The 12,673-nt window shown below is 37.7% G+C and overlaps 1 protein-coding gene and 1 long non-coding RNA gene across 9 annotated transcripts in view; one reads left to right on the forward strand and one right to left on the reverse strand.

Moving 5' to 3' along the window:
• LOC125784859 (uncharacterized) overlaps nt 1–12,673 on the forward strand; it is a 368,340-nt gene that overhangs the window by 324,803 nt on the left and 30,864 nt on the right. The window lies entirely within an intron of this gene.
• sec31a (SEC31 homolog A, COPII coat complex component) overlaps nt 1–12,673 on the reverse strand; it is a 34,190-nt gene that overhangs the window by 15,864 nt on the left and 5,653 nt on the right. For 6 of the 7 annotated variants that reach the window (XM_049468810.1, XM_049468812.1, XM_049468809.1 and 3 more), the window contains exons 4-14: nt 9,746–9,944; nt 9,429–9,524; nt 8,452–8,592; nt 8,185–8,327; nt 7,199–7,298; nt 6,214–6,375; nt 5,750–5,902; nt 5,416–5,646; nt 4,159–4,233; nt 3,405–3,455; nt 1,492–1,722 (exon numbers count right to left, since the gene is read on the reverse strand). In XM_049468810.1, coding sequence (XP_049324767.1) covers nt 1,492–1,722; nt 3,405–3,455; nt 4,159–4,233; nt 5,416–5,646; nt 5,750–5,902; nt 6,214–6,375; nt 7,199–7,298; nt 8,185–8,327; nt 8,452–8,592; nt 9,429–9,524; nt 9,746–9,944 — 1,582 coding nt within the window. The remainder of the gene's footprint in view (nt 1–1,491; nt 1,723–3,404; nt 3,456–4,158; nt 4,234–5,415; nt 5,647–5,749; nt 5,903–6,213; nt 6,376–7,198; nt 7,299–8,184; nt 8,328–8,451; nt 8,593–9,428; nt 9,525–9,745; nt 9,945–12,673) is intronic. The other variant, XM_049468811.1, reaches the window with a different exon arrangement.

Raw genomic sequence — 12,673 nt, forward strand, 5'->3', positions numbered from 1 at the left:
CTAGGGAGTGAAAACTAGCACATGCCTCAAACACATAGAAAATCAGAATCTGCCTCTTTTTAAAGAAATTTCAGCAATGCAGCATCAATGCAGCAGCTGCAACTTGATGCCATGCCAATTGTGTCAACTGCAATGTTTAGCATTAACTTTAAGTACATTTTAAAAAGACTGATGAACAGTGATATCAAAAAACGCAATAAAGAGGAATAATTAGAAAATTTACACACACACCGCTCTGGTTTAAAAGTAGTTAAATCGGGTTTGTAAGCTTGGAGTGTTTTCCTGTATGGTTTGATTTGTTTTTACACAAGAAAAATCCAAGGACATTAAAATACCTCCCATTAAATCTGCTTAACAGACACCTGCAGAATGCAGTTTGGTTCCAACCCGTGGAGTATAACTGATGGTTGGGTCACCTCTAGCTTAAGTCTTGCTTGAATCCTGTGGACAGGATTAGTTTCCCACGGGGACGTCTGTGTAAAATATTTCACACTGCTACTCAGTGATAAAGTTCTTACATCTGGACTACAATTGAAAAACAGGAGGACCAGTGAGTTTTTTGGCTTTCTCTGTTACATGACATTGCATTCAGTAGCTTCTCTATTTTCACTCGCTGTTGTGTTTTTGTGGATCTTCGTAGAAACGTGCACCCAAAGTGTAATTACGGTGCTATTTTATTAAAGGCGAGGTGACGAAATTCAGAGATGTGCGTCCAGACGGGACTAAAATTACCTTACAACCACGGAGTTCACTGAAAAACAGTAGGTACTTCAGCCTGTAATTTTCTCATACAAAGACTACATGTTTGTTCTGGATGAGAATAAAATCACAGAGGACCCCCCCTATAAAAGAGAAAATTACCACAGGACCCCCTGAGAAACTAATCTCATCCGGTTAGGGCTTTAGTCATGTTCTCACCACAAACGAACTCACCCAGAGCTCGTGTGAGATTTGAACGAGACTAGGACGAAACTGGAATAAAAACAAAACTTACAAGAGTAGGTGTGAAAATGCCTATAAAAAAAACTGATGAACCAAGAAACAAAAGTGCATGAATATTCAAATATGATGACCACACCAGACAACAAGCAATGCACTGATGAACATCTACACAAAGAATCGCTTTGTCAGCATCAATATGATGTTACATCTTGATCCAAACCAAACACGGATCAGCAGAACTGAACTCCCATTTTTTCCCCATGCATTACTTTTATATCTAGTCGTTGCTACAAGCATACTAGCTAAATACTAGTCAACTAAACGGAAATTAATGAGACGCCACATACTATAGTCATGCCATGAAGTAAGCATTCCTGTGTGAACCTCAAAATAATGATGTGACTACATCTTAGTATCTTAGTCCTACAACCAATTCTACTTAAATCAAAACTTAAAATACACAGAAAGGGGTGTGCTGTAATGCTGTAATGCTATCACACAGGGATGCTATGACAGAAGACTTGCTAACGGCAGGCCGGCTGAAGGTACCTCCTCCTCCAGTGCTGCCTCCTCCTCTGGTGCATCAGCAGTTACGTCAACGTTTCCGGACTCCTCTTCATCCAAAGGAACAGCGTTCAGCTCCAGCTCAGGTTCTGGCTCACCGTTAACAGGTGGAATGAGGTCCAACTCGGGAAGAGCGTGAGGCTCAGCCACTGGAATCAAGTCCATTTCTGGCGTGGTTTGCTGAGTGACAGTGGAAGGTGGGAATGTGGGAGGAGCCTGTGGGTCAAGTAAGCCTATAGGTAAGAAGCCAGGTACAGGTTCTAGGGACACAGGCTGTGGATGAAGCATTGGCACATGTTCTTGTGGGTCAGGTTGTGGTGGAGCTACAAACTGTATAGACTGTTGCTGGTCAATGTGAGGTTCTACAACAAGTGGTTCAGATTCAGGAAGATAATTATGGGTCCAAGATGGGATTACCATTGGTTTACTATGACAAGTTTGGGTAGATTGGATAGATGGTTGAAGGTCAACAGAAGGGACAGAACTGGTCTTAGAATCTTGTGGAACCAATGGAGGCATGGCCTGCTGAGGTAAAGCCTGAAGAGCTGGACAAGCCAGATCAGACCCAGGCTGCAGTAAAGCACTGGAAGGTGCAAAGTGATGCAAAGAGGGTTGACCAGACTGGTGTAGCCAATCAGCAGATGGGAATTGAGATAAGGGAGTGATATCAGCTGAGGAAATGTGTTGATAATTAGCTTTACAGTCATGAACATTGGTGTGACGATTGGCACTAGCGTCAAGCAATGGTTCCCCATGCAATGTATAATAAGGTTGCCCAAACTGGGTGCCAGCAGAAAGCTCGGGTTCAGGAAACTGGGCAAGTTCTGGGCCAAGAGAAGGATCATGGTCGAGGAGAGGAGCAGAGGAAGGCTACACATACACACCAAGGGTGAGGACGGAACGTGATGACATTCAGACAAAATTGAGCACATGATTAAAAATGCAAAAGATTACAACCCAATTCCAAATTAAGGAATTACAAAATGTCAATATCAGCAGATGATTGATGAGATGATTGATAAGATGTACTTGCTCGTAGAAATTGGCTTTACAAGCAATCAAAAGAACCAAAAGAATGGATCATCAAATGCAATAATGTGCAAAATTGATAAATGATACTGTGGCAAGGGATCAGAATTAAGAAGAATAAAAAAATATTGGATAAAAAAAAGACACATTGTCCACCCATTGAAGATTGAATGAAGGTAAGCATGCAGGTTGAAGATTTTCCCATACAAAGAATTTGTGTTGAACTGAACACAAACATGAACTCTAAAGCAAAGTATATTATAACACTTTCCAAATTCAAGTCCAACAAAAACATTTTAAAAAAGCATATTAAGAGCCTAAAAGTTCATCTGTGTGCTACATTATATCCATATATATATATATATATATATATATATATATATATATATATATATATGTGTGTGTGTGTGTGTGTGTGTGTGTATATATATATATATATATATATATATATATATATATTCTGCATTGATTTTACCTCTATTTTTGCAAATTCCCTAAAAGCTTATGGATATAGACAGATCAGTGTATAAATCAGTGTATAAGTCATAAAAACACATTTAAGCTTCTTTAGAACTGAGGCATCAATTTGGCACGCCACTTGTTATCATGTCAACTTCCTTTTTATCTGCAGAGAGTTTCACTTCTTCTGCTGAAGTTGTGAAACTAAAAACAGGAAAGGGAAACTAGGTGACCACTGCATTCTGATGCCTCAGAATCAAAAATCTACAATCTGTAATCTGCAATTAATTAAAGCAAGTGTCCTTTAGGCCATATATAAAAGCAAAATATTCTTAAATAAAGTTAAATTAAACTGTAATTAAAAGTGAGTTAAACAGTAATCTATCAGTCTTAGCGTATCCAAGTCTTACCTCACTGGCTTCATCTGACTTGTGGTCTCTCCCTTCTAATGCTGATGCAATCTGAAAACCACAGAAACAAAATGTATAAAGAAGATGCTGCTAGTCTCTGTCGAGTGCATGCACTTAATCAACTGTTTTTTATTATTATTATTAAAGGCTAGGCTTATAAAGCCTGACATGATGGCAAACTGATGACAAAACCCTTTTTTAACTGTGATATATACAATATATTGCCAAAAGGAGTGATGTGAGGGTTGGATGAAGCTGTTTGGTCATGGAAACTCATTTCATGAAGCTCTAAACCTCTACGCTCATCTGTTTTGAGCTAATCTGAAGCCACATAAAGTTTGGAGGTCTGTAGTGATTGACCTCTTCATCCATTGACTCAGCTCTGTTATTTTACACTGACAGAGCAAGTTACTGTTGTTCTCAGTCTCTTCCTCTTTGTTAAAATATCACTGACAGTTGACTGTGGAATCTTTAGTAGTCCTATTTGTCCTATCACATTAAAGAGCAATCCAAATCTTTCACTAATATTTGTTGAAGCATTCTGCATGCCTAGGTTCTATATGCTTTTGTATACACTTGTAGATAATGAAGAGAACAAAACCCGAATGGCAATATAGTGTACATCAACACTGAAGCCTGCTGCTGCTGCAACCATTCACTGCAGATTTTTTTAGAGAACTAAATGTGGTGAAGAGTACAATACTGAACATAGCAAACAGGATGCCAGCTGAGGATGATGTGAGAACTGAATCACCTTCAGTGCTAGTTCCTCCTTCTTGTACCCGAGAAGCTCCAAGTATTTTCCCCGAGCATCATCTTCAAACTGAACCTAAAAAAAAACATAATTACAGTTAACATTTTAAACCACAGTATAAACGAGGACAACTCAATCTACCACCAATCAGGAAAATGTGAAAATGTAATATGCAGGATTCTGCTTTTATTTATAATTTTCCATTAGATCACAACCATCCTGTGTTTTCTTACAGTCTGAATTTACACAGATATCTCAGGTCACAAAAAATACTCTATAAATCCTGTCACAATAATTGCAATATGGATTTATTTATTTTATTTTTGATAATCGTGATATTGTCTATTGTGTTTATTTGTATGTTTGTTCACATATATAATGACATATATGACTCCATACACACAGTGTGGACTAAAGTAGGTGAAGAAAGTGTAAGTATATAACTCCCAAACTAATTATAATAAATGGTTAATTAAATTCTTTAAAAAAGTGTATAATTGCTTTTCTTTTTAATACTATTCTGTTCTCATTATCAGGGGCATTTAATTGTCTTAAAATTACTTAAAATCTTATCATGACAGGCCTACTCTCTATACACCGACATGCCAAGTCATGGGATAGTAGTATGTAAACCGATCATACAAGTAAGTACAGTATTACCTCAGATGATGGATTGGGAATGCCCACACCTGTATGAGGTTTGAGTTGAGTGGTATGTTGCAGGGTGCAGATAATTTAACACTCAGATCCACAGTGTCTCATATGTACCGGGAATATGTCATAGAATGCATTACCATCTACAGTGGACAGCGATTACAGTAGATGGTAATGATTGTGGATGAGTTTGACTATACTCTAGACTAGCAGATTAGCTTTCATGGGACGTGGCAAAAATTACAGGGCACCATACTACCTCATGTTAATGTTTACATTACATTTGGTACACGCTTTTGTACAAAGCGACTTACAATAGTAATTAAAGTTAAAAGGTATAAAGAATTTTTTGACAGGGCCTAAAGGAGGTCAAAGGGAAATAACAGGATAGAGAACAATGAAGTGGCAAGACTAGTCTCAACATGCACTGTTGATTCACAATAGCTACAGAATACTCCTAAATTCAGATATCAGGAGGTGTTGGAATGAACTAAGGGTTCTAAGGATTCCCCCAGGGATATAAGGAAACCTCAGTAGAACATCCAGTCTGATGTGATGTTTAATCGTTCCATTATGACCAGCATTTTAATATCAAATGCCTACCTTTAGAAAAGCCCAAACGGTCCTCTCAAACTCATTCTGAGCAGCTTCAATCTTCATCTGGCAGAATTCCACGAAGCTTCCTGCAGTGAGGGTGGACTGAAGCTGGCTGGAGCGGTCTAAGAAGTCTGTTTCAGTGACTACCTGGCTGATGTTCACAACATGGGGCACGGCCTGCTGTGGTTGCTGCGGTGGTGGTTTAATATTCTCCCAAGAGACGAGTTTACCACCGAACTGGAAACAGATACAAATGAACATAATACAAGTTTAAATAAATGTGACTACTCAGAATCCAGATTCAATCCTTGTGTAAGGGGTGAGTCAGGGTGAAACTTACAGCAAACGAAGATCCTACTGGTCTGCGGAGCCACTTGGGTGGTTTCTTCAGCGGTGTGATGGTGTTGTTTGTGGGGGTGGCTTGAGGCAGCTGCAGCGGTGGCAAGGTCTGGCCTGTGCCGAAGGGGTCCATGTTGCCAAACGAGGAACTTAACTATACAACGAAAACATGTAAGATGTGAATGGCACTACAAACACAAACAACTGTATGAAAAATAGGGACATAGAAGAAACCATGGTGAGAGGCTCTGCAGAATTACTTATTTTTACAGCGCTCGAGCTAGCCGCGAAATAACGACAGAAAACCCTGAGGAAACTGCAGAATTCTGTATGGGATTAGAATATGAGCACCAGGGAGATAAAAACACGTGTTTTGTACAATATCATCACCATATTTAAATACCGTGGTATACCGAAATACCATCATACCGCCCAACCCTAGTGAGAGCCATAATTTCTGTGTACCTGATCAGCCTGTGCAGTGTTGACGGCATCGTTACTGCCTCCCATTATAGAGTAGATGCTGATCCGTCCATCAAAAGAAGCGGCAGACAGCACAGCTGGGTTCCTGGGGCACCACTGGATGTCAAAGCACCACTGAGAGCTGGTGGGAAGCTCGTAAAGAACCTGGTTGGAGATAGATTACACAGTTTACTCAATGACACTTATTAATACATATCTTACAATAACTTATACTCATACTAAAGAACACAAGCTAAGTAAATGCAAACTCCCAACAACTGGCAGTTTGCTCTTTTTCTATTGGAAATTCTTTCTTTATAGTACTATGCAAGGTACCAGGGAAATATCTTAAGGTTGTTAAACATTGATCAGGGCTATATTTTATAGACTATAAGGACTATATTCTAAAACTATGAATGAACATATATTTTCCGGTGTATTTTCATACATAAGATGCATTATAAGTGACAATAGTAAGGAACAAGAGGGTCACCACTTAGCAGGTTGGGGGCGTCTAAGTAAAAAAAAAAACAAAAAAAAAACAATTCCTTTCAAAGTCAAATGGGTGCTGGATGTTTATCATAACAGACTTCTCCCCTGAAAACTGTTGGTTGAGTAAAGCCCTTCTGTTTATTTACAGTTTAGCTTAGATTTCCAATAATTTAGCAGCAAAACATTGTTTTAACATGGTAAACATGTAGGCTACAGTACAATATACTCAACTTTGAACAATGAAAGAGCTAGTGCAAACTGCCAACTGCAAAAAATACGGTAAACATGGAAAAGCTAAATAATCAAACGACAAAAAAAGCTAAAGTACTGAATAAAACTTCCATTCCTTGTTTTTACCTCATTTGCTAGTTACATGGAGCCTTGAGTCAGTGTTGGCTATATGTAGTAAGGCCATTAGCTACAAATCAGGCAATTTCAGGAAAGGATAAAGGTCTTAATAGTGGCTTGTTCTACACAGTGTATGCAAGTCTCTAACCTCAGCAGTGTTTGGGTTCCAGCACAGAATACGGTTATCTTTCCCACAGCTCAGCAGCAACTCAGGGTCAGCCAGACTCCAAGCAATGGCCAGGACACCCCTAACAAGACACACACACACAGAGTTTTAAAAACACAGCACACACTCAGTCATCCGGAATAATATTAATTACACAAGACAACACGGAACACAACTGAACCGTGAGCTGATAATATCCGCCAGAGACTATTGCACACTGTTCTACAGACAAAAACAAAGGAGCTTTAAAGAGTTCTTAAAATTATGCCAAAAATCTTGTGTGAAGACTGCAACAAACCAAATAACCAACTTTGGTCCAAACAAAATTGCTGTTCTTGGTCCAAAAGAATGGACACATGGTGTAAAAGAACATTTTTTTGGAATGTTTTAGACAGGCAGTCCTTGTATACACATATGGACTCAACAGCTTATGCTGATGATTCTGTATCTACTGTAACTGTAGATTATCCATTTTTTATAAACAGAAAAAAGAAATCTAAATTGTTCTGCTCATTCTGTTGCGCAATAATTAAACCCTCAAAGTGGTTCAGATTCTGTCAAAAAATGCAAAATTTAACACAACACTTGAAAAGACAACTCGTTAAATTGACAATACATTGAAGTCAGGTGCATGCTATTATACAAACCAATCATTGTCAAGTATAGAGAGATGCAACCTGCTAACATGCAGTGTGAATGTATATAAAATTACAAAAACACTGATCTTGTTTCGGACTGGTGTTATGCCCCAAATCAAGTGAAGGCTCTTAAAATCTTTAAGAATGCATCTCTAATGCATAAAAATGTCCTTTTAAATTAAATCGAAAATGATTAAAGCACCCATTAAATGACCATATTTTCTTAAGGATGTAGACCAGATTATATGACTATTTAGTCATTTTACATAAAAGTTTCTAGAGATTCCCTAAATTCTCCAAACAATCGTTCCAACATTTGGAATTTAATACCTTGTGTGGTTTTCCAGGACTTTGAGTGGGGAAGTGGCAAAGCGCAGGTCCCACATTTGAATAACAGGCATGCGGTCGTCCTCCGAGGCCACCACCAGCTGAGTGGCCACCTCTGGGTTCCAGGCCAGGCCAGAGCAATGCATCTAAACACACAATTTGAATATTTCCTTTTAAACACAATATCATGCAAATATACTCTGTGTTACTAGGCATGGTTGCACTTTTATTACCAGACAGAAAGGCAGAGCAGAAAGAGAGAATACAGACCCTGTTACTGTGGTCGCTGACTTTGATGATGAGGTCATTCTTTCTTAGGTCCCAGATGGACGCTCTCCCTCCGGGACTGGCTGAGGCGAGGATGTGCTGTACTTGGCAGTTCCAGGCCACGCAGCTAATGTCCTCCAGAGGCTAGTGCCCAAAATAAATAAATAAATAAATAAATAAAATAAAAAAAATTATAATAACAAGAACAGACAACATTATAAAGAATGGTAAAGAGCAGCATATTGCATGTCTGCCTGAATCCTGTGTAATTAAGCAGTTTTTTTAAAGCTCTAAAATAAATAAGATATTAAATACGGTATTTCAATTTCAACAAACACATTGTAAATGCAATTCAGTAGCTACATAGAAAACAACATACAATGACAGAGTTATTGTCCTTTATTATTAGGTGAGGACAAGCTGGAAAGTGTTGCAGATATCCAGTACCAGAAAAAAAGTTTGGACACACCTCCTTAATATTTGTTTACATTGTAAATTGAGTATTAAAGACATTACATTTATAAATTTAATTTAATTTAATTTAATTATTTTACAAACAAAAATTGTTGAACTAACCAGAATACACTTATCCTTTAGATTATTCTAAGTAGCACATTTAGCTTTGAGAACAGATCTGCACACTATTTTCTCAGTGTCTTGAAGGAGTTCCTGGAAGTGCTAAACCCTTTTTTGGTTACTACACAATTACATGTGTGTCCCTTAATTGTTTTCATGTCTTTAAGATTATTTTAGAATGTAGAAAACTTGATTATTTAAGAGTAGATGCGTGTTTGGAGCAATATTGTTTTACCCAAATGCTATGTCAAACAAAACATAATAAGATAATAATCTTTAAGTTTAATCACACTTAACGTTAAATGAGCATACAAATACATTAAAACAATCAAACAAACAAACACTGGCCGTTCCAGTTCCAAAAAAAAAAAAAAAAAAAACACGAAATAATGATAAATGTTTACCTGTGATTTCGGTCCTGGAGTCATCGGTGTGCCAAAACTGTTCAAGTCCCAGATGTAGATTTCTGACTCATTTCCTCCAGAGGCGAACAGGTTCGACTACAGCAGATAACATCATTTATAAATCTAAGCAACACAGTTATTACCATAAAACATCAACCAATAAAGATGTAACCAAATTAAATTAGGGAAAAATGTTCTCAACTTTCTGAAATAATTCTGGACTGTTTCCATTGGTCCACCATGAAATATACAGTAAATGCAACAAAAATCATGAGATACAGTGTATAAGCAATGACGAAACAAAGCTTGAATTTTACCTGAAAATGATTGACGTCGAGAGCTCGAACAGGCCCTGAGTGTTTATCACTCTCTGCAATAACTACTTCACTGTCTCCCGCGATGATCTTGGAGGGATCATAAAGGATAATGTTGCCCGTCTCTCCTCCAGCAATCAGAACTCCAGAGGGCTGCCCGTGCTCATCAATCCCATGTGGGCCCCAAACTAGTTTGTGATATCTGGAGAGAGAAAAGATGACCATGCACTTTAGATCTAAATAATGGTTAACAGCAGCACTGGTAGAGACGAAAAAAATTGCTTATTAAACTATAAATACATTGACAGCGGCACAAAAGATTTTAATTATATGACTGATCTGTCAAAAAAGTATTTATTGACTATCTTTTAAAGTCAAACAAGCGCTGGATGTTAATCTACACAGATATCTTTCCAAAAAAATGTTTACTTAAGGCTGGGTGCAGCAGCATTAGCATTGGCGGCTAACTGCTAGTAAATGCTGCCCGACAGCTCTACACTGAGAAACCCGTGTGTTCCGGTAAGCCATGGTGATATTAGCTAGAGGTAGTGCTGGGCGATATAACGATATCGATTTGTTTCGCGATAATTTTTCCCTCGATGACGATGATAAGCCTGTGCAATAGAATTCGATAAACATTCATTTCCATTTCCGTCTAAGTGGCGCGGCAAACAACGAAAACACAACGTGTAATCAATCCAGAAGACGCTGGAGCAAATTAATAAATAGTTAAGAAAATTGTAATAGTTATTCTCATGCATGCAACAAAAAACCCTAAAGAATAGTGGAGTATGGCCCGACACACGCAAACAACCATAGTGTTTGTACTTTGGGAATAAACGGCCGCACTGTTCAGCACGTTTTAAATAAATTTTAAGTAAATTTTAAGCACTAAATGTAATTAATTCAATTTATATTAGGACCTCGGGGCAGGTGCTGCAAAAATGTGTATGTGGGGCGCGGATTAAAGGAAGAGGTTTTTTTGCGGAGCGGTAACAGGACAAAAACACCTTAAGAATGATGTCTAAATGACTTTCCTCTAATCTAATATAATTTAACATGGTTTAAGGATATAAAATAATTTCTAAACAAACGAACTTTTTAATATTGAGCTTATGGCCCAAGTGCAAAAACACAAAATCATTTATCATTTAGATTATCTGCCTGAACGCGAGCCCGAACCCGAGCTTGAACGCCAGCCTGACTCAGGCGCTGCATGAACTCGGGCCGGTCGAGAACACCGCTTTCCTCTCAGATTAGGCGGAAGAAAATGGTCTTTTTTTTAATGTAACAAATCACACTGTGATTTTTGTGATATTTCCCCAATTACAGCTCAGCTGCGCGTTTAAAGCATGAATTAATCGGTGCGCTGTGCGCCGCGCGTGCTCGCGGGGGATTTGACGCGTCTGTCAAGCAAGTTAATGGACCGTTTTGGGGGCAGAGATTAAGAAGTACAGCAGGTACATCTCAGATTTGTAGTTTAATGCTCTACTAAATTACTGGCTTTAAAACTGGCTCATGATATGGTCGGTTCTGGCTGGATTTTTTCCTGCCTACAGGCTGCATTTGACGGAAAGCAGCTCCTCAGTCAGACAACAGTGTCAGCATACAAATCGTGTGCGTTTCCTACAGGACAAACCATTTAAAAATGCAGATAAACTCATTAAAAAATCACACAGTGTCTGTCTGGCTTAAAATACTTTTAATAAGGTACAGCTTTTAAATTAATAAATCAACATTCATTAAAAATCCGTGAGAAGTTCTGTATGCTAAATGACAAGCTAAGCTAATAAGCTAATAACATTTAATAATAACAGAAAAATAGATATGAATTTGGAAAATAACCAACTAAAGTGAGCTCAAAATACAATAATAAATATAATCTAACGAATTTCAAAATATAAATTAGAAATATTGAACTTCAATATTAAATTCAACTTCAACTACAAAAAACGCAAGGACCGATAGAACATAACAAACAGAAAAAAATAAATTTGAAATTGGAAAAAAAGTTCAAAATGCTAAAAGAAATAAAACCTAACGAATTTCAGAATATAAAATCTAAATATTGCACTGCAGCAGTACAAAAGCCTAAGTGCTTAAACAAACAAACCAAAAAACAGCCTATCACAAATCATTTTTTGAGCCCGACCCAGCTGAGGAAAAGGTGGGAAATCTTTTTTTTTCCGGCTGGGTCTTGGAAAACTTTGTGGTGAATTAAAGGGGCCGAGTTGCAATTTTTGTTTTACTTTAATCAGTTTTTAATCCGTCTTTTTAAAAACAAATATTCCAATATTGGCTGCCAATCAGTGCCCAATATTCTGAGCTCAAAAAACGCTATTCGGGCCAGCCCTACTAATCTAATATAATTTAACATGGTTTAAGAATATAAAATAATTTCTAAACAAACGAAATATTTAATATTGAGCTTATAGCCCAAGTTTTTTTTTCAGTCATGGAAAATTGGAAAAAATTGGAAAAAAGCCCGAGTTCATGCAGCGCCTGAGTCAGGCTGACGTTCAAGCTCGGGTTCTGGCTCGCGTTCATGATTAATTTGTTTTTTTTAAAAACTAATATTGGAATATTCGCTACCAATTACTGCCAAATATCCGGAGCTCAAAAAATGCTATTCGGGCCAGCCCTAATAATTATGGAGATACAGAAAAAAATATTGTGATAAAACTTCCATCACTCCCTTATTCTCTCACTAATAAAAACAAACCTTTAAGTGTGACACAAAGTGATTTGATTTATATCGTGATACATATCGATATCGACTGATATGGAAAACTATATCGTGATAAGATTTTTTCCCATATCGCCCAGCTCTAGCTAGAGGTTTGTCCCACATAGAACACACAGGTTAAAGTCCAATATAATCACCTCTGAACAATGAAAGAGCTAGCACTTAGTGTGGTTAACAGCTAATGC

Source organism: Astyanax mexicanus, chromosome 20 (genome assembly GCF_023375975.1).
Source record: "Astyanax mexicanus isolate ESR-SI-001 chromosome 20, AstMex3_surface, whole genome shotgun sequence".
Taxonomy (NCBI): Eukaryota; Metazoa; Chordata; class Actinopteri; order Characiformes; family Acestrorhamphidae; genus Astyanax; species Astyanax mexicanus.